General features: G+C 32.4%; 1 protein-coding gene across 5 annotated transcripts in view; it reads left to right on the top strand.

Moving 5' to 3' along the window:
* Rictor (RPTOR independent companion of MTOR complex 2) overlaps positions 1-23,971 on the top strand; it is a 130,966-nt gene that overhangs the window by 86,099 nt on the left and 20,896 nt on the right. For all 5 annotated transcript variants that reach the window (XM_063258102.1, XM_063258099.1, XM_063258100.1 and 2 more), the window contains 20 exons: positions 846-928; positions 1,776-1,863; positions 2,573-2,663; positions 2,775-2,841; positions 2,965-3,045; positions 5,004-5,104; positions 6,974-7,139; positions 7,523-7,624; positions 7,761-7,807; positions 8,883-9,018; positions 9,489-9,688; positions 10,131-10,257; positions 10,613-10,777; positions 10,943-11,019; positions 12,260-12,338; positions 17,554-17,663; positions 18,097-18,184; positions 19,579-19,671; positions 20,024-20,130; positions 20,645-20,874. In XM_063258102.1, the coding sequence (XP_063114172.1) occupies positions 846-928; positions 1,776-1,863; positions 2,573-2,663; positions 2,775-2,841; positions 2,965-3,045; positions 5,004-5,104; positions 6,974-7,139; positions 7,523-7,624; positions 7,761-7,807; positions 8,883-9,018; positions 9,489-9,688; positions 10,131-10,257; positions 10,613-10,777; positions 10,943-11,019; positions 12,260-12,338; positions 17,554-17,663; positions 18,097-18,184; positions 19,579-19,671; positions 20,024-20,130; positions 20,645-20,874 (2,238 nt within the window). The remainder of the gene's footprint in view (positions 1-845; positions 929-1,775; positions 1,864-2,572; positions 2,664-2,774; positions 2,842-2,964; positions 3,046-5,003; positions 5,105-6,973; positions 7,140-7,522; positions 7,625-7,760; positions 7,808-8,882; positions 9,019-9,488; positions 9,689-10,130; positions 10,258-10,612; positions 10,778-10,942; positions 11,020-12,259; positions 12,339-17,553; positions 17,664-18,096; positions 18,185-19,578; positions 19,672-20,023; positions 20,131-20,644; positions 20,875-23,971) is intronic.

Below are 23,971 nucleotides of genomic sequence, written 5' to 3'. Positions count from 1 at the left end.
TGAGATAGGAGGATAACTGTGAGTTAAAGGCCAATCTAAACTACATAGATCATGTCTCATAAAACCAAAACAAAAAAATTGCAATTTTAAAAAATGTACAGTAATCACCTACATCTCTTACCACCCAAATTTCACTGTATTTATTTGACTACATGTCTATCTATCCATCCATTTTTTTGCTTTGATTAGTCCATGTAAGCTACTCTGACACTGTATCTCAAAATAAATTATAACTTTCAGTCACCTTCACTCCTGAATACTTCAGCTTGTTCAGTATTAAAAGTAATGCCTCATCGTTAATGTCTATTAGTGTCAGTTTTTTGTATCCTCATCAGCATCTTATTTTAGTAGCTGTTTTGTGATATTTTATTAATGTAATTTCCATTTCCCCAGTGACTAATGATACTGGGTATTTTGTATGTCTTCATTGCATATTTACATATCTTCTTTTGTGACCCAAATTTAATGTATTCAAAGTTATTTAACACAGTTCTGAAATTCAAGTTTTTGATCTATATAATTTATTTGAAGTCTGCTGCTGTACTGTTCTGTACATCCAATAACTTGTAGGATTATACTTTTAAAAAATGAATGCATGTAGACTTAGGAGTATTAAGCAGGAGAGACAGGCTTTTTTAGCATATGAAACAAATTGAACAAGGAATTCAAATGTTGAAATTATTGACAATCTTGAATCAGAAATATGAGAATACTTGAAATGTGCTTATACATCTGTTATGATAAACAAATTATATAATTTAACTTGGGAAAATGCCAGATTTTATGATACATTACTAAAGGAAAATTTGGGGGGATTTAAATTCCTGACTTTTTACCCTTTGTAGGTATTATTAATTTGTGCAAACCTGGAAACTCTGGGATCCAATCACTAATTGGAGTACTCTGTATACCAAATATGGAAATAAGGGTAGGTAAAAGTTATGTGACTGTTTCATTCCTGGGCTTTTAACAGAGAAAATAAATTGTTTAAAAAATACTTCAGGTGGTTTCTTTTTCTCATTAGTTGATAATTTTTATCATAAAGCATTTAAAAAATATGGGTAATCCCAATTTAGTCTTTAAATACCATATAAATCACTCAAAATACTGCTATTAGGAGTGATAATTAAGAAATTGATTTGAAAATGTCAGTTCTACTTTATTCACCAAAACATCAGAAGCAAGACAGAAAGGCATTCTCATTGTAAAGGTCAAAAGACTGCAAAAATACAGTTAGTAAAAGATAGATATGGTATACATGCATCTGTGTCTTCTAATTTATATTTTTTTTTACCAAACTGCCGAGTTTTTATTTTGCAGATTGGTGTTTTTTAATTAAAATTCAGTTTGAGTTGATTTATTATTTGTATTAATGATTAATGAGTAGAGTGTTAGTTCACTATTTCTTAGCAGGGAGGCAGGCTGGTTGTTTGGTTTCACAGCGTCCTAAGTTCCACCATGGTGGCTCACCTAAGTTCCAACATGGTGGATTATCACCTAACTTCTTACCTTGCAGTTGTGAAAGAACATAGGATCTATTTTTTCATACACATAGTGGGATAATGAAAGATTTTTGGAAAACATTATATGATGTATGTAAGCTGATATATAGAATGTGTTCATATATATTTTTTTCAGCAGTTATCCCTTCTCTAGTATAAGCTTTTATAGTAATTTTTGAGGGTTCCACTATTCCTCAGTTCTGTGTACAGTACATTTAAAAATGTCTTTAAAGATTTATTCTATAAAAGTAAACTATTTATTTATTGCTGCAGCGTGGTCTGCTTGAAGTGCTTTATGATATATTTCGTCTTCCTCTACCTGTTGTGACAGAGGAGTTCATAGAAGCCCTGCTCAGTGTAGGTAAGTATTGAACATTTGTAACTGTTGCTGTAATTTTTAGATGAGTTATCCAGAGGTAGTAAAATTTGCAATACTAATACTGAACATTACTTTCTTTTTATTCCATCATTGTGGCTTGAAATTAACATAAAAATGAAACCTCAAGTCCGTTCCTAAAACTAAAAAATTTTAATTTCTTCTGTATCATCCTTGGTCTTACAAGTGAACGATACACAGAAAGATGGGCCCAGAAATGATAGGAGATAGTAAGAAACCTGTAATATTTAGATTATGTAATAGCTGTACTTAATTTTAGCCAGATGACATCTGAGCCCCAAAATGAAGGAAATTAGATCTATATTCATGTACATAACAAGTTACTTATAACTTTTTTAGTGTACTTCTTAGCTAAATAACTTTTTGAAGTTCTTTACAGCTTGATTAGTTAATGGTTCCACACTTATCTGTAGTGTTTTAGTATTTTGTGTGTGTGTGTGTTTTACTGGGAATGGAACCTGGAACTTTGTATGTGTGTGGAAGTGCTGTAACACTGAGTACAATTGCAGCCCCTCTCCGCCTTCTTAAAATTTCTTTTGAGAGCAGGTCTTCTAAATTGCTCTGGTTAAACTTGAACTTGCTAATCTCCTGCCTTAGTATTTCAAGTAGTAAGCATATGCCCTTATGCCTAGCTCCAATTTTTTTTTTAAGTAACTACTTTTAACTATTTTAGATCCAGGAAGGTTCCAAGACAGTTGGAGGCTTTCAGATGGCTTTGTAGCAGCTGAGGCAAAAACTATTCTTCCTCATCGTGCCAGATCCAGGTAGAATTTAAATATAAAATTGTTTTAATTTATTATCATTACTGTTTTTATGTTAGACTTTGTAGTATGTGTAAAACACTTTAAATTGTTCTGTGCTATGTTTATTTCTAGGCCAGACCTCATGGATAATTATTTGGCATTGATACTCTCTGCATTTATTCGTAATGGACTTTTGGAAGTAAGTCTTACAAACTTTATTGTTACTTTCTCTAACATAACTTTTTCATAGTAAAAACACAGCTGATACATAGAATATGTTCATACGTATTTTTTTGCAGCAATGTTATTTTTATTTCCATAGGGTTTGGTTGAAGTAATAACAAACAGCGATGATCATATTTCAGTTAGAGCTACCATCCTTTTAGGAGAGCTTTTACATATGGTAAGTTTAGCAACTTCTAATTATATATTTCATAATTTTTAACATTTCTGTTTATAAAACTGGTTATTTTAATACTGTTGCTTTTATCAACTCAAAAATATGTTACCATTTTAATTAGCAATAATCATCCCTTGGATAAACCTTATTTGCTACAATACTGCCTGCCACTGTGCAAAGCTAAAATTAGCATTTTAAAAGATTTTATTTTCGCATTGTAGAACACCTTGATTACCTATATCCTGAGATACAGGTATATATATATATGTATACCTTTGTGTGTATACACACACACACAAATACACATTTATCTACACAGATGTGATATGTATGTCACATCTACTTTATAAATAGAACACAAAGTTGATTTTTACTCCCTTTCGATGTGGATATTTTACACCTAAAAACATCTCTCAGACTTCCTATGTAAAAAATAAGAAAATAAAATCATAAAACTGTAGATACTAAACAGTCATTTAAGAGTATAACTGTAATACAGAACTAATATGTTGTAGTCACTTGCTAAATTTTAGAAAACTTTGTACAGAAATTCCAAATGTAACTGTCTTGTTTGATATCAGTGTTTCCTGTAAACAACAGTATGAGATTCAGAGAATGAGAATCCTTTTGGGGCATTAGGATTGGCACTGTGATTTTATGACATTCATGATTTTGAGAAACTAGGAGAAAGAGTGATCTGACCATTCTCTGCATTTAGCAATTCAAACAAGAAAGCAATCTTTGCATTATAGAGGAATTATATTTCTAGATAGTGAATAGAACCACTTTAAACTCAGTAAGGAAGAAGTGATCCTATGGCAGATATTTTTAAATTATGTTATGAATTGCCTGTTTTTTTTTTTTAGGAGAATATTTTTTGTTTTTGTTGTTTCTATTGTTTCTTCTCCTCTCTCTTTTTCCACTTCTCCTAATCTTCGCCCTGCAGTTGTTGGGTTGTGTATGTGAATGATATAAATAAGTGAAGTTTAATGTTAACTTTATCAGTAAATTATTCAGCCAGTGTCTCTGTTTTCCTCCAATCAACCTGTCAAGAAAATTAAATAGCATTGCAAGCTCTCAGGTCTGATTATATTTGTATTTAAAATTTTTAGGATATTTTCTATAAGGGCATCAATATCCAGAATTAATTGATTTTATGTGAGAGAATAATTTTTATAAACTTAATCTCTTTCCTTTTTCCTATGCACCAGAATTTTGTGATTCCCTTGATGTGTAAAATCTGATCATTTTTAAGTAAAAGGGTTCTAGTTCTTTGCTTATTACATCTTCTCTCTTCCACATGTAATTAATTTACTTACCTCATTGGTAGAAAGCAAGTTTGGTGGTAAGATTTTGTTTGTAAAGCAGAAGTTAATAAGTTTTTATTTTAAGATTGTTTGTGTATGCAACAAACGTATTCTAAGGAAATGGTTTTTGAAACTTTAAGTCAGTTCTAAGTTTTGATAACTATATCTAGCATTTTAAATGCTTTTAACATAACATACATCCCATTTTGTTAAGATTTGCAATATGATCCTTTTATATGATTTAAGAATTGAGTTTTACTTGACATTTGAACATCATGATTTAATATAGTAAAAGATTTACAGGGTTGGGGATCTAGCTCAGCAGCACACTGGCTGCCTGGCAAGTGCAAGATCCTGTTTCCCAGTACACAGAAAAAAGAAAGAAACGGTAGGGGAGAGAAGGGAAGAAGAGAGGGAGAGAGAGAGAATCTGTAAAAATTAGTAGTTTATAATTTGTACTTATGTAGTTACATTTGTTACATCTCATGCATATTGAGAATAGACAGAGTTGTAAGTGTGTATGCCTTGGGGAAAATAAGTGAATTTCAGGAAAATTTTCACAGTTTCTGGTGGTCTTAAATATAATATTACATTTGCAGATGATCTATAATGTAAACTATTTCTATTTTCAAAAATGTTAACATTTTATTTTAGGCAAACACAATCCTTCCTCATTCACATAGCCATCATTTGCATTGTTTGCCAACCCTAATGAATATGGCTGCGTCTTTTGATATCCCCAAGGAAAAGAGACTGTAAGTATCAGAAAGCTCCAGGAATGTTGTTGTACTTAGTGTATTTAATGCCCAATTAGATAGCCTTCTCTCTCTCTCTTTTTTTTTTTTTTTTTTTTGATGTAGGACAGCTAGGCTTTCTTGGAAAGTCTTTCAGGTAAGTATTAATAGATAACTGGAGAAATTAGTAGTCCTGAAAATATTTAATGACTCCTATTTAATAGTGGAGTAAAATCACTTTTCTTTTGTGTGCTAGGTGAAGGATGTAGACTTTTTACCATATTTCTAACAATGTTGCTTAAGAATTTTGGGGCTTATTTTATATTCCAAGCAGTAATTTAAACCCTTTTAAAAATATCTACAAATTAATTTCATAGTTTCAAAGGCAAAAGACTACTAGTGTGCTTTTACTTGTACCATTAAAAATGTTGGGATTTTATAATCCAAATTATAGGCATAGCAGTAAATTGCAATCTTAAAACTGAAGGAGATATGCCAGACATTTAAAATCAAATAGAATTTGTAAGCAAAAGTATGGTAATATAGTAGTAGCATTACTAGAACTTCAGTGCTAGTAATAAATTTTATGAAAGGGAAGGGAGCTAAATAGGAAGTGCTATCAGGAATTTCTGTGTATGTGTGAGGATTGTTTTCCAGTGATGTCTTTCTTTTATTCCCCCCCCCCCCGTCATACACACATATTACTGCACTTGCACGTGAGGATTAAAGCCTGGGTGTTCACACTAAACTGTATCCCTTGCACTTTGTATTTTGAGTCAGGGCCCAAGTCACAGAGTCTCCCAGGCTAGGCTTAAATGTGCCATTTCCTGCCTCAGCCTCAGAGTGCTGGGAAACAGGTGTGCACTGCTGCTCTTAGCACTTTTCCCCCAGTGTAGTGAAAAAAATCTACATATGTGCACTACTTTTCTTCCTTTGAAAGTATTAACAAAGTGTGATGTGCTAGCTATATAGAACTATGCATTTTTGTTAGCATAGTTTCGTTGTAATACATTCTTTAAAAGTTTAAACATCCATGAGCCTTACTATAAGTAAATAATGGTCTATTATTTTGCTTCTGTCAATGACAATACTATTATTTAGTAGACTACAGTTACAAACTGAGATCATTAGCTACATCTATATTGTGACTCTGAGCTAAACATCAGCTGTAGCCTTCACCTTTTTATATTAAAAGTTTCATGGTAGATAGCTTTCTCAAAACCTGATTGACCAAACCTGTAGATCAAATTATGGACACCAGTGTCTGAGTTTATTAAGAATTCATTTACCTCTAAAGTAACAGAATAGTCTTCTTTAAATAGTTTTTTCTTTAGCTCAATAAGCTTCTTTATTGATACATTAAATATTTTCCAGTCTCAGTGGGTCCCAATGTTTCAAATTCTTTTAACCGAAGTTGATGGCTGCCAAATTTTTGAAAACTGTACTTTTATGTACATTAAAGGATTAACAATTTTTAAGATACAACTTATAGTTACAGGTCCATGTAAAAAATAGACTGTTCAGTTGAACAGTGAAATTATATTGCGATCTCATACCACAACAAAAATTAGTTTCAGTGGCCTAGGATTTACATATGAAAATCAACCTTTAAAATATTTTATAGGAAAAGAAAAACTAGATATTTTTGGCCTTGTGAAAGGAATTCTTAAAGCTAGTATACAAAAAGGGCCAAGAGAAGATTAGTAAATTAATGTTTTAGTCTAAATAATGTCTCTTCATGGAAATCACAATACTTTCGATCTTTTTTCTTGTTTGCGGAGTTGACAAAATAATTCACTTATTATTTCAGTAAAAATCTCCATCCTTGAATTTATCTAAACTTTGAATAATGTATGAGAATGATCACTTCAAAATATTGTTTCTTACTAGTCGAGCCAGTGCAGCCCTGAACTGTCTAAAACGCTTCCATGAAATGAAGAAACGAGGACCTAAGCCTTACAGCCTTCATTTAGATCACATCATTCAGAAAGCAATTGCGACACACCAGAAACGTGATCAGTATCTTCGAGTTCAGAAAGATATATTTGTTCTTAAGGTACTGACATGAAATCATGATTTTTAATTCATACACAGTTTTATAATTCTTAACCACTGGATTTTACATACATGTTCTTCTTTGAGTTTTGTAACTTTATGATTTGTGCTATGCCAAATCATAGGCAGGTGCTGTGCCACTGAACTAAATCCCAGGGTCCTGTAGCTTTATTTTTGCATATGGATTTCTACTTGGCTTCCTTGTTTTATACTGATTAAGCAATTTAAAAAGGAGCTTTTGTAACTTGGTAAAATTTTTAAATTTTAATGATTTATCTGTAAATGAAAAAAAAACTTCCTTCTGTTTTTAAAATTTGACTTCAGTTTTTGTACATGAGGACAATTTGCCCTAATTGTCTGTATTACTTTCCGGTGGCTTTTTAGGATACCGAGGAAGCTCTTTTAATGAACCTTAGGGATAGCCAAGTCCTTCAACATAAAGAAAATCTTGAGTGGAATTGGAATCTTATAGGGACCATTCTTAAGGTATGACAAGATACTTCATGGTGACAGCTTGTCTTCATTTTATTATTAATTACTGTTTATTACAATTAAATAGTTGGGGCAATAAATATATAATATAATATAATGTAATGTAATATAATATATTTTGTTATTCTAGTGGCCAAATATAAATCTAAGAAACTATAAAGATGAACAGTTGCACAGGTATGTAAAAGTTATCATGCATTTAAAGAATTTAAATTTGGATTATATTATGTCTGATGCCTACTAAAAACAATTAATTGATGTTTTAATGATAATAGCATTTGGTCAGTACAAAAATTTTTATATATCTTTATGTATAAATACATTTTTATATATCAGAAGCCATCAACTAATATTTTTGTCTAGTTAATTATATTCTACTTTTAGTTTTGGATCAGATGAAGTAATAGAGATAAAAGTTTCTTAGATTGAGATAATTTCAGCAGTGTAATGGATTTAACATAAGAGGATAACATAGTAAGAACCTATATTTTTAGTATACAACTTTGACTTTCACTCATGTCTGACTTTGGAAAGTTAACAATGCTTCTCAGTTAATAGTCTACTTAACCACATTTTCTTCATAAAATGTTAATGTTTAGGAGCATATGGAATACTTCAAGCAACTATATTGCTCTCTACTACACCCATGTGTTTTTATTTCTTAGATTTAGCTTATCAATAAAATTGAGTCCATTGGATAGAAGAACCTTTCTTTACACTTGGGGAAGTTTGTGTGATTAACAATTCTTTGATTATATTCATCTCATGGTATATTACTTAATATCAAATTTTGAGAAATAACACTGAAATAATAGCATAGTACTGACTTTTCATACTCCTTGCTTGAGAATAAAGATGATATCTTTTTCTAATCTGTTTTCCTAATTCCTGGACCTAACTGCCTCTATTTACATTAGATTGTAGTTCATGAAATTAAATTGAACTACAAGGAAGCTTAGAATGCATTATAATAAATTATGTCCATAAATTCAGCTTTCTAAATTTACATTCTGTTTATTCATCTTTACATTCTAGTTGTGGTGTATTATGATATTATCTTTCCTACTACCTTCTTTCTGCCCCACTTTTTCTTTTAAGTATCTCACTATAAAATTCTTGTTCCATGTATGTAAAATTCTTATTCCATACATGGTTCAGACCTAGAACATTTCAAAGCCTTGTTGTGTCATAACCTGTGAATAAGATTGTAAAATAATTGGTTTCTCACATTGTTAATTTATTTTGATATTAGGTTTGTACGAAGACTTCTTTATTTTTACAAGCCGAGCAGTAAATTATATGCCAACCTGGATCTTGATTTTGGCAAGTCTAAGCAGCTCACAGTTGTTGGTTGTCAGTTTACAGAATTTCTTCTTGAATCTGAAGAGGTAAACACTCGATTTTCTTTTTTTTTTTTTCGTCTTTTTCATTTTTACCGGTACCAGGGATCGAACTCACGACTGCCTGCTTACAAGGCAGGTGCTTATGCCGCTGAGCTAAATCCCCAGCCCCCAAACACTCGATTTTCAAAGCAATACTGTTTTATATTAAATTTGTCTTCCTTCTCCTCCTCCCTCTGTTATAACCATCTGTTTTGTTCTTGTTTCTAAGTATGCACACGGTGTATTTGGACACATAAGGAATGAATCCAGACCTAGGTGTGAATTCTGACTAACCTAGTTATACTTTGGGCAAATTACTCTCTAGAAGATGTGATTTACCTTCTTTGAATTGGAAAATAGGACTATTCTTAGGTAGCATTGTATCAAATAAAATTAAAAACAGCAGGTACTCAGTGACTGATACTTGTTATCAATAATTCACTACGTTTTTTTGTACCTGATTTTTGTAATTATAGGATGGTCAAGGATACTTAGAAGATCTAGTAAAAGATATTGTTCAGTGGTTGAATGCCTCCTCTGGAATGAAACCTGAAAGAAGTCTTCAAAATAATGGTTTATTGAGTACTCTTAGTCAACACTACTTTTTATTTATTGGAACACTTTCTTGCCACCCACATGGAGTGAAAATGTTGGAAAAATGCAGTGTCTTTCAGTGGTGAGCATCCCTAGATTCTACTGAAATATATACTTGAACTTTATTTTTAGTGTGGTTGGTTATATGCTATGCTTTTTAGTCTGTGAATATCTGTTCCTAAGTTTTATTTTTGAAAAATTTAATGTTTTATATTTTTTATGTTTTTGTCACTAAATATTTTCTTTCAGAAATGTTTTTTGTATTAGGAATTTAAAAATATTAAAATGCCTTCATTTACCTATTATAGCATACATGCATATGAAATAATATCTGGGTGATAACAGATGTATAAATTAATTTTATTGTATCACTTCACAAGGTATACTTTAATCAATTCTTCCTGTTACACACACTGAATATGTGATATTTGTAAATTATATCTCAGTAAAGCTGGAAAAAATAATTTGTTGGACTAATGATAGTCCATGCGATGATTCTAGTAACCTTTATCTTTTTTTTTTAGTCTCCTCAACCTTTGCTCATTGAAAAACCAAGATCATTTGCTGAAACTGACTGTCTCTAGCTTAGACTACAGCAGAGATGGATTAGCTAGAGTCATTCTTTCAAAAATCCTAACGGCAGCTACTGATGTGAGTGTCACGTAAGCAATAGAAATGTATTTTTATTACAAATTCAATACTTGGTATGTTTTTTGCTAAGTAATAAATTTTGAGAATATAGGATAAAAACTGAACTATAACATTTTACTTTCTATTTTCCATATAGTATCTATATAAGTATATCAATACAATGAAACTATTGGGTGGAAAGTTTTTTATTTTACTAGTATTAAACATATCAAAGACTAGACTGTCTATTTCAGTGTTTCTGTCCTTTTCAAATAGCACAAGTTTCCCGAAACAAATTCAAGTGGGCTGTATGTGATGAAGTTTGTTTTTTTAGTTTTGTTTTTTGATTTCTTAATATCTTCACTTATCTTTATAGGCTTGCCGGCTATATGCGACAAAACATCTAAGGGTATTGTTGAGAGCTAATGTTGAATTCTTCAATAATTGGGGAATTGAGTTACTGGTGACTCAGCTACATGATAAAAACAAAACAATTTCTTCTGAAGCTTTGGATATTCTTGATGAAGCCTGTGAAGACAAGGTATACTTCCTTTTTTTAATGAAATATTTAGGGATGATTTTTTTTATTAAAAATTCACTTCTAATTGACAATTACATGAAACTAATATATGTGGTGTAGGCAATTTGAAAAAAAGTGTGTTATCTTAGTGCAGTTGTTAATTGGTATAATAATTATTTCATCTAGGCTAATCTTCATGCTCTTATTCAAATGAAGCCAGCTTTATCTCATCTTGGAGACAAGGGTTTACTTCTCCTTCTGAGGTAAATTCCAAGTAAACTTCCTTCTGATTATATTTTCTGTTGTGTTCTGTTGTCTGTTTCAAGACTGGGTTCAAATCTGAGTAGGAAATACTTTCAAAGAGTATACTTTGGGACTTCTAAAATTGGACAGTTTTTCTTTATATTTTGTTTTTCTCGTCCATATTTGCTGTTGATTACGTTCCTTGTAGGAAGTTGGTACACGGATATAACAGATCATAAACTCTTTATTTTCATCCTCTCTCCTGCCTCCTGTCCTTCCATCTCTTAGTCTTCCCTTTTGCAAAAGATCTATCTCCGTATTTTCTATATCTGTCTTTTTTACTTTGCTCCTTATTTATATTTTTACTTTCTCATACAAGAGAAACCATATGAAATTAGATTCCCCAAAATAAAAGACTCGGGTGGAATATAGGCAACAGAAATGAAAAAAGGGGCCAACAGAAAGAAGTGCAAGTGGCCAATAAAATAAAAAAATGTTCTCTGTCTCTGGCCATTTAAGAAACATACATTGAAACAACAGAGATTCCACTTTATTCCAGAAAGAGTGGCTGTCATCAAGAAATGAAATAATAACAAGTACTGGCAAGGTTGTGGGGAAACAGGGAACTCTTGTGCGTTGATGGTGAGAATATAAATTAGTGCACCCACTGCGGAAAGCAGTGTGAAGATTCCTTAAAATCTAAACGTAAAAATTCCACTTGACCACCGTTGTTCCCCTTCTAGGTATCTTCCACAGTTAAAGACATCATTTTACATTGAGTACATACACCCATGTTTATAGCAGCACAACTCCTAATAGTTAAATCTTGGAAGAAGACTGTGTACATCAGCAGGTCAATGAATAAAGAAAATGTAGCATTTGTGTACATTGGAGTATTGCTCTACCATAAAGAAGGGTACCTTTGAGTCATTTGTAGAAAAATGGATGCACCTTGAGGACTGATTCAGAATCTTGAACTTTTTTTTAATTATTTAGTTTTTCTTAAAATGTGTTTTTTAAAATATTTGTTTCATGCTTTCTATGGCATTTTCTTTATTATGATCAGATTTATGAGTTTTTTGGGAAAGATTATAGAAATTTATAACTAACTTAATAGCTTATAGATGACTTTTTCCATTTTGAAGGGGAACTATTTCTAAAATCTTTTACCTCTATAAGCTCATTTTTTTTTTCATTTTAGCTCTTTAAAAATTTTTCAGTGGACTTCATGTTAAACCTGTGGTATGCTTTAATTTCCAGATTTCTTTCCATTCCAAAAGGGTTTTCCTACCTGAATGAAAGAGGTTATGTAGCAAAACAGCTGGAAAAGTGGCACAAGGTAACTTCTTGTTGAATAAGGTTTAATTTTATGTTTTATTTCTTTAAAAAGCATAAACTGCAGCAATAAAATTGATTGCCTTTTAGTATTCAGAAATTATTTAGTAAATTTGTTGTACTACTTTCAAATAGTAATTGTGAAAAAAATATAACAAAGGAATGTGTAAGTACGTAAGGGAATACAAAGGAGAAATTAATGATTCTACATCAGGAATTACCAAAATAAATATTGGACAGGCTCAGTGAAGGAGTCATGTTTGAAATAGTCTCAAAAAGTAAGTAGGGCAAGTAAATTGAAAAATAGTATTCCAGGAAGGATGATCAGAAGAAATCTGTATAGATTATTGAAACTTTATACTTTTTAGAGAAAGCCACATTCCAGGGGCAGAAATAAATGAGAAATGACCAGATGGTGCTGCAATGATAAATTAGAGCTAGACATTGAAAGTATTTGAAAGCCATAGTATACCATATTAAGAGATACAGTTTTATAATCTGGTGGCTATCATACTGAGGGATTTGGAGTTTTATATGTAATAGAGCATCTTTATAAGCCTTTGAAGAGTTACCATGGTCAAAACTGTGCTTTAGAAATATGACAGCCTGTACTGTAGGAGTGGAAGTATGATCATTAAAGGAAAAATCTGGGAATATTTATACTGGTTTATAAGCCAGAGTCAATGAAGGCCTAAACTTCGGTAATAATAAGGTTGGATAGGCAAAGAGCCACGTTCTAGGTATTTAAAAGAAAAGATAGGACATGATTAAAATTTGTGAATTGAAGCCCCAGGTGATGACTCTCACCTGTAGAATCTTAGCATTTTGGGAGGCTTAGAGCAGCAGGATCAGAAATTTGAACTTAGCAATTTTTAGCCTGTTTCAAAATTAAACGTAAAAATGGGCAGGTCATACAGCTCTGGGTTCATTTTGATTCTGTACAGTGAATGAGGGGTCCAACCTTACTTAGTTTCTAATTTAATGATTGACTATATAATGGAATGATCCTTAAAAGATAGTTACAAAAACGATTTGCAATATGTGGTTAATAAATTTTGGATTTTGAACTGTGTTGTCTATGGGATCAGGTAAATATACAAGAAATGTTTGAACTGACAGCCCTGCAGTTCAGCTATTTGTGGAGAATGGCAATCATGGTAGTAATTGAAACCTCAAGTGAGCAAGGTCACCAAAGCAAATGTCAAGAGAACAAAAAAGAGAAGACAGAAATTTTCCATAGAGAACACTCTGACTTAATATGGGAAAGAAAAGGCCACTTGAGAGTGAGGAAAACAAATATATCAGAAAGAATAGTGTCACTAAAAGATGATTCAGGAATGAGAAGTCAGTGTAGTCTCAGTAAATGAACACTGAAAAAGAGACTCTTAAACTGGATTGTGGAGTCACTTATGAATTTTACTAGATCAATTTTAGCAAAAAGCTGCAAAGATACGAATTGCAGGTAATGTATAGGAGGTATAAAAATATAAACACTATAGTCAACTCTGGTTAGAGAAAGGCAAAGGAACTTACTGATTGCTTACCATTAGACTTCAGTGCTTTTCAAGTTTATTCCTTTTAATTCTCACAACACTCCTATACAATACATTATTTCTCATTGTTGAGATGAATGTTAAGGCTGAAAAGAATACTCTCTGATTCTCGGTCACAGAGTTTGAAAATAGCTGAATAAAGACACTAACCAGTTTCTTTCTGAACCCTAAGCCCATGTCTTTCTCTACTTTCAGTTCCCCTCAGTAGCTTGCCAAAGCAGTGCCAAGAAATAGGCAGTGTTGAAATCATATTTTTGTTTTAAGGGTGAAGGAGATGAGAATTTATTTTGAGCAAGGGAAAGACCTCATGAGGCCAAGAGAGACTAATAGTAGAAGAAGGGGGATATAGGTGATAAAAAGGATCCCTGACAAGGGGAGAAGACAAGGTTGACACACAAGCAAAGAAATGAGTCTGTGAGAAGTAAAGACAACTCCTCCCCTCAGAAATGTAGAGAAAATCTCACAAAGGACTTTGTAAGTCAGTTTGAAAAAAGGAGGAAGGAAACTTCTCTTTCCTCTCCTTTCTATCTTTTAGCTCATTTTTCAGAGAGCTGACTTTAGAGTATCTGTACTTAGGGTGTTAGAGTGGGCTGAAATGATACTGTACATTCAGCTACACTTAAAAAGGTCTCTGTGGTTGCTAGTGTGACCATAAGAATGTCTGATTGCCTTCTCTTTCTATAGCTCAGAGGAACACCACTTCAAAATACTTTTTATCAGTTAGCTTGATCAGTTCCAAAATTCTTAGTTAAGTGCACATACCTTCTTTCAGTTCATTATGAATTATTTTATTGAGGCAGTTTATACCTCAGATTAAGTCAGAACTCGGCACACTGACAACTATGGCATATATAGCCTATTACCCTTTGTATATGACTTGCTAAGCCTGATTTTTGTATTTTGCAGTGATTTTGGGGGGAAAATCAAAAGAAGAATATTTTGTGACAAATGATAAAATTTATATTTCAATGTTCATAAGGTTTTATTGAAATATAAACATACTTCATTTATAACTATGGTTGTTTCTCTTTAAAATGGCAGAGTTAAATAGTGGTAACTGATGTTTGACTCAATATTCTCTCTGGCTTTTTATAGAAAAACTTTGCCCATTCCTAATATTAGTGATTTTTGAGGCAAGAGACTTATAATGAATACAAATACTTATAATAAATACCAAGTATTTGATAGTCAAAATCCTGTAAATAATTGTTGTTGACACTCTAATTATGGTGTTGATTGGGTATTACCTTTCATCTTTGCATCATTGACTCTTTTGCTTATTATGATAATAGTAGTTGTATTGTATTGGAAAACATGTCATGTCATGTCATGTCATGTCATGTCATGTCATGTTATGTTATGTTAGTACTAGGGATCGAACTCAGGATCTCACACTTGCCAGGCAGGTACTTATGCCTCTGAGCTAAATCCCAGCCCTCTATAAATAGTTTATATTTACTTTTTAAAATTGTTTGGTATTTTCACTGTAACACTTTATAGTGTTTTGAAGAAACACTCTGAAGCATAAAGAAGTTTTCTGTTTCAGTGCTGTACCTCTCAGCTCTTCTCTGTGATCCTTTCTTCCTGCTTGTGGATGAAATGTCGAGCATATCTCTTAGCTTTTCTTATCAGTTAGCATACAATTTGTTTCTTTTTCAAGGTAATAAAACATCAACCAGCATGATATGAAAATTCCACTCATTCCATTTAATACTTGTCACTGAATATAGATAGGCTTATTGTAGATTTGTAAAGTGAGTGAAGGAGATTAGGTTTCATCACTTCAGTGCTCGTCTTCCTCCTTCATGTACAAGCTGCAGGTTTGAGGCTGGACTTGGAGTAGGAAGAGGAAGAAGCAAGGGAATAGGAATAGTCTTGGTCACTTGCTACAAATATTGTGTTGGGATTGTTAGATCTGAGTGTGGCATGTTTCAGATGTAAGTTTTTGATTTGAAGACTACTTTCTTAGGTCAGAGACCTCATTTTTAGTTATGTCTCCTTTACAGTTGCCTTTATGAAGGCAGTGGCTCCTCTGGCTGCCTTACAATTCTGCTAATAGCTAGAGGTTGATTCTTAATGCAGGGGAATGGGTGGGTGGTTTTCTTGTCCTTCAAAGTAGAACATTTTAGATAGCATTTTCAAGATGACCCTCATCAGAAAATCAACCAGTTTCATGACTATAAACCCTTATACCTGACTTTTTTTCCTCCTAAATATCTAAAAAAATTAACATAGCACATGCATATAACTAATCCTGAAAATTACATTTAATTTTATATGCCCTAATTAGAGTTTGTATTGAGGTTTTCACATATAGAGAAAGGTATAGTGATAATATTTCACTAAAACCTCATTTATAAAGTAAATATAAAACCTAAAAAATAGAAAAATCTTTTAAAGGCTATGTAGGTTGAATGTTAAAGTAACTCACCATATTGAAGTAGTCTAAATGATTTAAAATGAAAAATGTCTCTCAGCCAGGAGTTTTGATACATGCATATAGTTCCAGCACTTTCAGAGGCTAAAGCAGGAAGATTGTAAGTTTTAGTCCACCTTGAGCAACTTAGCAATTTTTTGAAACCTTGTCTCAAAAATAAAAAGGCTTGGAGATGTTGTTCAATGCATCAGCCTCTGAATACATTTCCCATTAATGGGCAGAGGGAGAGGGCCTAAGTAGGTATCTCCCTACCCCTTATTCTGTCTGTCTTTTCCCAAGGTAATACTTGTTAAATAATTTCTTTTGATTAAACTAGACTTTATATTCATCTATAAGAATATGTCCTTTACTTAAAAATTTCAGTGGTTCAGTTCAGTTTACAAATATAGATAGAACTCAGTTTAACTTTTTTCGTTAAGCTATGCATCTGAGAAAGATTTTGAGAACAGTGAATTCAAATTTACCTCCTGTGTAATGTCTGCATAATATCATCAGTTCTGTATTGGTGTACATTTAGATTGTACTCAGCTTTTCAGTTTTACAAACAATGTTCACTGAAAATTCTTCCATGCATAGTACTGCATGTTTATGGAAATCTATCTGTTAGATAAATTTCCAGACATATATTTATTAAGGCAAAAAAGTATATTGAATTTGAATTTCTAATAAATACTACCAATTTGCTTCCTGAACAGTTTGCAGCAGTTCTTTCTTACAATTTCAACTTTAGTAATTAAGATGGCAGTGAGATTGACTCAGTTTAAAGGATTTAACTTGGAGTTTTCAGGTATTAGTTTTTAAAAAGTTTTGTTTTCACTTGACCTTATTTAAATCAGTGGGAAAAGATGTCTTATTGGAAAGTGCTAAAATTATAGAATTCAGTTAATTTCCATTTTTCAATTTGTAGTGTATATCTTCAGAGTTTAATATTAGGAAGATAAATTTTTAATGGGAAAGAGGATTAAAATAAGATGAAAAACATTGCTTACTTGGACCCCAAAATATTAGTTCAAAAGGGGGAAAATACAAGCAGAAAACTTTAGGATATAAAATAATGTTTGTTCATAGTGCCCTTGCTCTAACCTTTCCCAAAATTTTTTCATTTCTAAACATGTTCTTTTAATTTTTCCCGTATTCATGCTTCTAAAATTTGCTATGTACCTGACATAAATTTAGCGAATGTCAGTCATTATGATATTGCATACAGTTAAAATAATACTATCTTCTAGGAATATAATTCAAGATATGTTGACTTGATTGAGGAGCAACTTAATGAAGCACTTACTACTTATCGGAAACCTATTGATGGTGATAACTATGTTCGCCGGAGTAACCAAAGGTATGGTCCGCTCAGTGTAGCAAGTCATTATACCTCATGCACAGAATTTAAAACTCAACTTTTAATAAGTAATTATTTTTAAAGTTTTCTGAGTTCTGATATACTCTCATATGTTGTATGGGAAAAAATCTTACTACGTTGATTGCTGGAAATACTTCACTGTCATTCATAACATGTTGAATACACTTACTGATATGGCATTCATATCCACTCTACTCTCACCTTACTCTGCTTTCTGCTTTTTGGTTCCTATTCTCTTATCAGCACTATAAGACCTAATATACTGTTATTTTTTTTACAGAAGACTCTCTTGTCTTCCTACCTCTTTATTTGGATTGGAAAATTGTAGCTAATTTTATTTAGTATATTATTAAGTCATTTTTAGTTAGTATATTTAAATGAATCAACTAGCTAAATCATCTTTCTTGTATAGATTACAGCGTCCTCACGTCTACCTGCCTGTACACCTTTATGGACAACTAGTACACCATAAAACTGGCTGCCATTTACTGGAAGTACAGGTAAAATAATTTTGCTTATTTAAAATCATTAGGATATTTAAGAAAGCCTAATGTTGCAAAAATATTGTCATTGCAAATATTTCTCAAATGCTGTAAAAGCAGTGGCATACTTTCTTTTCAAGTTATCTATCTTGTAATTGATTTAGTCATTCTATATTTATAATCCTGAGAAATGTCACTGGCTTTCACATATTTCTCTGTGTTAGCTTTCGAATAGCTAACTTTACTTAGGGTAGGCCACCCAATATTGGTCTAAGTTCTTTCTTTTGTAATTTGTTAGAGAAATCAAAATCTCCTTAAAAGGATAATAGAAAACTAAGTTACTTTCTCTCATTGAAAAATTAATTGTTGCCTCAGTGGGCAACATGAAGTAAAAAGCTGCTGCTTGTAATTCCCTATTGTTGTACAGTACTATATGTTTGTACTAGTCATAAATGAGTAATTGTTCTTTGAGTACAGTATATACAGTACACTTCTGGCTATGAATGTACCTTGCAGCTAGCTATTTTAAGAGAAATAAATAGTTGTGAAAATATTAGTTAATGTGAACAGTAGTTATCTAGCACTTTGAACTCTGTATCAGCATTTATCTCACGAGCCCAAAATTTTACAAAGTTTTGCGTTTTTATGTTTATGGAAACTATTGGTAAGACAGTTTCATGTTAATATTTGATAATAAATCCACTAAAAATTTGAATGAGCTTATTGTCTTTACTTACATAACATGATAAAATCCAAACCAAGTATAATGCTTCATGTATGTAAACCCAGTTACTTAGGAGACTGAGACAGGAGGAGCACAAGCACACAAGCACATAAACTTGAGGACAGCTTGGGAACTTAGTGCAACCCTATTTCAAAACAAAAATATGAAAAAGGCTGGAGCTGTAACTCAATGATGGAGAACTGACCTAGCCTGCATGAGGCCTTAGGTTCAATTCCCAGCACTACACATACAAAATGATAAAGTCATAATTATTACAGCTGGGGATATAGCTCAGCACTACAGCACCTGCCTGAAAAGTACAAGTTTGTGAATTTGCTTCTCAGTACCAAAAAAAAAAAAAATATCATAATTGTTACTTTTTATGACTTTAGTGTAAAGCTTCATGAGACATGTAGTATTACTATCCCCATTGTAAAGACTAGGCAATCAAGACATGGGAACTTAAAGTAATTTTCAAAACCATACAGATAATAGTGATAACTCTAGAATATACACTCAGAACCCATGTATTCATGCTACTTTCTAAGACATTTTGCATAAAATTACTTTAGAATTTTCGATGTGTAAAAGTAAATAGAAGTACATTTTAAAATATGTTTAATAATGGAGTAAAAATACATTTAAAACTATGTTGTTACTTACATGATGTTATTTCTGATTTCTGCAGAATATTGTTACGGAACTTTGTCACAATGTTCGTACACCAGATTTGGATAAATGGGAAGAAATTAAAAAACTGAAAGCATCTCTTTGGGCCTTGGTTTGTAATAAATATTTATGTAAGATCTTTGCAAGTTTTAGATTTTTTTCATTTTTCCTTTAATACTAAATAAATTAAAATTATTTCATTTGGAACTTGTTCTTAGTTTAATATTCAAGAACCAGAATTGTTCTTGCCAATTTATGTATTTTTATGTTGTTAAACGATTAGTTTTCATGACTGTGATGTTTTTGCTAAGACAAATAGAACATTAATGTATTGGTAGCATTCCTTATTTGGTGATTTTTTCTTTGTTTTCCTTTCATATAAATAGATTTAAATTTGTCTTGTGGTACATTTTCACTTGAGTAACTTACTTATGCGAGTATGTTTGATATGTATTTTCTTTCAGGGAAATATTGGCTCTTCAAATTGGGGTCTTAATTTGCTGCAGGAAGAAAATGTAATTCCAGATATACTAAAACTTGCAAAACAATGTGAAGTTCTTTCCATCAGAGGGTATGTCATTTAATCCAGACATCGTCTTAATTCATATGTTATTTATAAAGGCAAAAGTATTACATGATTCATAACTGTTCTAATGATACAAGATTTTTAAACATATTAAGTTAAACAGCTTAACTCTTTAATATTATCTTTTCATTTTTATTCTGATATTAAGTTTACCTTACAAGTAGGAAAATTGTGTGTGCTTAAATAGCCTAATAATTTAATAGCCCAAATAAATTAATATTAGAAAAGCTAATATATGTATTTTTGCTAAGATCACATTGTATTTTATTGTAATTTGGGTAAGTAGATTTGGGTTAAGTAGATTTACATAATATTTGTAATTGGGTTACAAATATCGGTTTACATAATATAAGTAATTTGGGTTAAGTAGATTTACATAATATTTATTGCTGCTGATTTATTCCTAACTAGTTGTAATAATGTTTTTCATAAAAACTCTTTAATGGCTTTTTTAGTAAAACTCAAATCTCAGCTTGGTCATTACTTTTTTTATGTATAGGACCTGTGTATATGTACTGGGGCTCATAGCCAAAACCAAACAAGGCTGTGATATTCTAAAATGTCACAACTGGGATGCTGTGAGGCATAGTCGCAAACATCCATGGCCAGTAGTTCCAGATGATGTAGAACAACTCTGTAATGAGCTCTCATCTATCCCAAGCACCTTAAGCTTGAACTCAGAGTCAACCAGTTCTAGGCATAATAGTGAAAGTGAATCAGCCCCATCAAGTAAGTACTGTGATAACCTTATATAAATTTAGCCAATATTAATATTTGTATTTGTAATTTCAAAACAAATATATTTGTTACATTCCTAATTTTTCTAAGATAATTATTTGGCATTAAATAACCCGGGAGAATATGTTTCTTTTCACAACAGAGTATTAGTCACAATCCTTTGTTGTTTTCTGTCCTTGTTTGCTAAGTAGCTTCTGGAAAATCCTACATTGGATATATAGTGTGCCCTTTTTGTCACCCAAAAAGAAACAAATCTAAGTATTTATTGTCTACTTTTTACATTTGATCTTTTTACTCATTTTTCAGATATATTGATTATTGATCCAGAATATATTTACTAAGAGGTACTATGGGTATGTCTTCATTTTTGAACAAAATACTAAATTTTAAAATATTAGAGGGTTCGAGAATATAGATTATTAGTCTTAGATCATTAAACCAAGTGGAAGACCGCTTGCCTGGCATGTATGAGACCCAGCAACACACACACACACACACACACACACACACACACACACACACGGGGTAAAACAGTGAAATTGTTAAAAGATGAGTGTCACAAATCAATTATATATAAGCAGTTTGTGATTTCAAGCCTTCTGCTAAGTAAGTAAACAAAATTGAAGATACTCATTTAAGAAGATAATGCAGCATTTATTGAACCATATTTCACCAAATCTGAGATGCCTTAAATTATAAGATGCAGTGATACTTTGTGACCACTAAGAAGGAAAAAAAAAAGACAGAATGATTATTAAACAGATTCATGCCCCTAATAGCAAAGTGTAGCTTGACTTTAGAGAAAAAGTAAAAAGGCATATTTTAGAATTGAAAAAAATTTAGAGATGCAAAGTAATTTTCAAGTTCATTTAGGATTTTACTTTGCCTTCTTTAAAAATATATTTGAAGAAGTTTATAATTGTTCAACAGGTAAGTTAAATTGCATAGATGTCATTAGACATTGGAGTTGAATTACTTATTAAAGTTCGGCACTGGATTCACATGAATTTCTTAGTACTTAAAGCAAAATGAAATGTTAACATAATTTTTTTCACATTTTTTTTATTTTGAAGAGAATAAAACCAAATAAAATGAAACAATAATCCATCAAAACAAAAATGATGAACATGGTACATGACTATTGTAAACCCAAATATCAAGTTCAGTCATCCAACTGTTGTAATCCTCTTTCTAGTTTTTCTCATAATCCAAAAAGTTATATGTATAATTCCATTGAGACATTATTGGAATCCCAGCAGGTTAAATCCAATCTACCATCACCAATCCAACCCACGGCGAGAGAAATACACCAAGACATGTTCTAAGTTAAGGGCAGCCAAGGGGTCCTAAGTCCAAACCCCGTGAGGACAGGCAGACAAAGGCCTTGATCCTAGGCCTCTCCCAGCATTTATTCTCTTTTTTTTTTTTTGTTCCTTTTCCTGTTTATTGGTACCAAGGATCAGACTCACGACTGCCCGCTTGCAAGGCAGGCACTTATGCCGCAGAGCTAAATCCCCAGCCCCCAGCATTTATTCTCTTGTGAAGAAAGAGGGGTGGCTCAGGGATGAGTGATAGTGAGGATGTCAAGGGTTACTGAATAACCTGAGCTGGCTGACCTGGTGCAAGAATGGCATCTCTATAATTTGCAGAGATACAGGTATACAGAAGGATCAATTTACATAACCCAATTAAGGTAGCAGTGAAAATGTTTTGGGGACTATGGCTTAGGTTTCTGATATGCAAACTCTTGTGCCCTAGGGAATCATAGCCTCTTATCTTGAGGGTCCTACGCAGTTGACATTCTCGAGGGAGCTATTTGCTCTAACATCTCACCAGCTCAATCCTATACTGTGGAGAGCACCATGGGAGGAAACAGGACTGTCAGATGGCCGGACTTCGCACATTAGCACCTTGGCTAGCCTTATTTGCAATGCTTAGAGCCAATTGAAGAGAGGAGATACCCTAGCCAGCCTTTCACATATCAGTATAAGGAAATGAGTCTCCAAGTAATCAAAATCACAGCAATTATTTTGGATTCAAAGGGGGTCACTGGAGACACCTCCCACACATGACTTTAAAACAAAATACAAGGAGATCAATAATGGCTACCATAATGCCTCTTGTTATCTTCAAAAGAATTGCCCATACCTTCAGGCATAATAAAATTAAACAAAAGAGTACAGAATAAAACCAATAAATAAAACAGTAGAAGCTCCACGGGACTTAAAAACAAGATAAGAGTAAAACCATAGTCGGTACCATAGTGCATCTTGTTATCTTCAAAGTAGTTGCCTATACTATCGCACATAATACAGTCAAACAAAACAAAATAGAATAAAATCAGTCAAAACAATAAAGACAATATGGGGCTTCAAACAAGCTAATAGGAAATCAATAATGGCTACCATAATAGATTTTGTTATCATTGAAGTAGTTGTGCTATCAAATATAATACAATTAGACAAACTGAAACAATAAAATCAAACTAAATAGAACAGTGAAAACAATGTGGGTTTCAAATCACCATAATAGATTAACAGTGGCTACTGCCTTCCCATTTTAGATACTTCCTTCCCTTTCACTTTCATAGGATGTGCTGTGCATTTTGGATCCTACTGACTCCTCTAGTTTTTCTACTAGGGAGATAGCACAATATTCACCCATGTGACTGAACTATTTTATCCATGAGCAGCGTCTCAAGTTGTATCCATTTACCTACAAGAACCTCAAGGTTATCTTTATAACTGAGTAGCTTTCCATTGTATAAATATGCCACGGCTTTCTTACCCAGTCTGCAGCTGATGATGGGCAAGCTACCCCCACTTCTTTCTGGTTTCCTGTCACATAGAGTATAGCTCTCTCTTCTTTTGACTTTCAGTCTGTGTGTCCTCTTTTGGGTTAAATGTGTTTCTTGTATAAAGCATATTGATGAATCTTGTCTCCTGATCTACTCTGTGTGTGTTTCTTTTTATTGATGAATTGAGGCCATCTACATTAATGGTTATGGCCAACATGCACTGGCTCATCTCTTCCATGGTATTTTCCTCTCCATTCAATTTCTGCCATGTTCAGTGATTCCCCTCTGCTA

The sequence above is a fragment of the Cavia porcellus genome, unplaced genomic scaffold (genome assembly GCF_034190915.1).
Source record: "Cavia porcellus strain 051 isolate PalLab524CR breed Dunkin Hartley unplaced genomic scaffold, mCavPor4.1 scaffold_11, whole genome shotgun sequence".
NCBI lineage: Eukaryota > Metazoa > Chordata > Mammalia > Rodentia > Caviidae > Cavia > Cavia porcellus.
The sequence above is the reverse complement of the archived record's forward strand: the minus strand, read 5'-3'. Positions and strand labels throughout refer to the sequence as shown.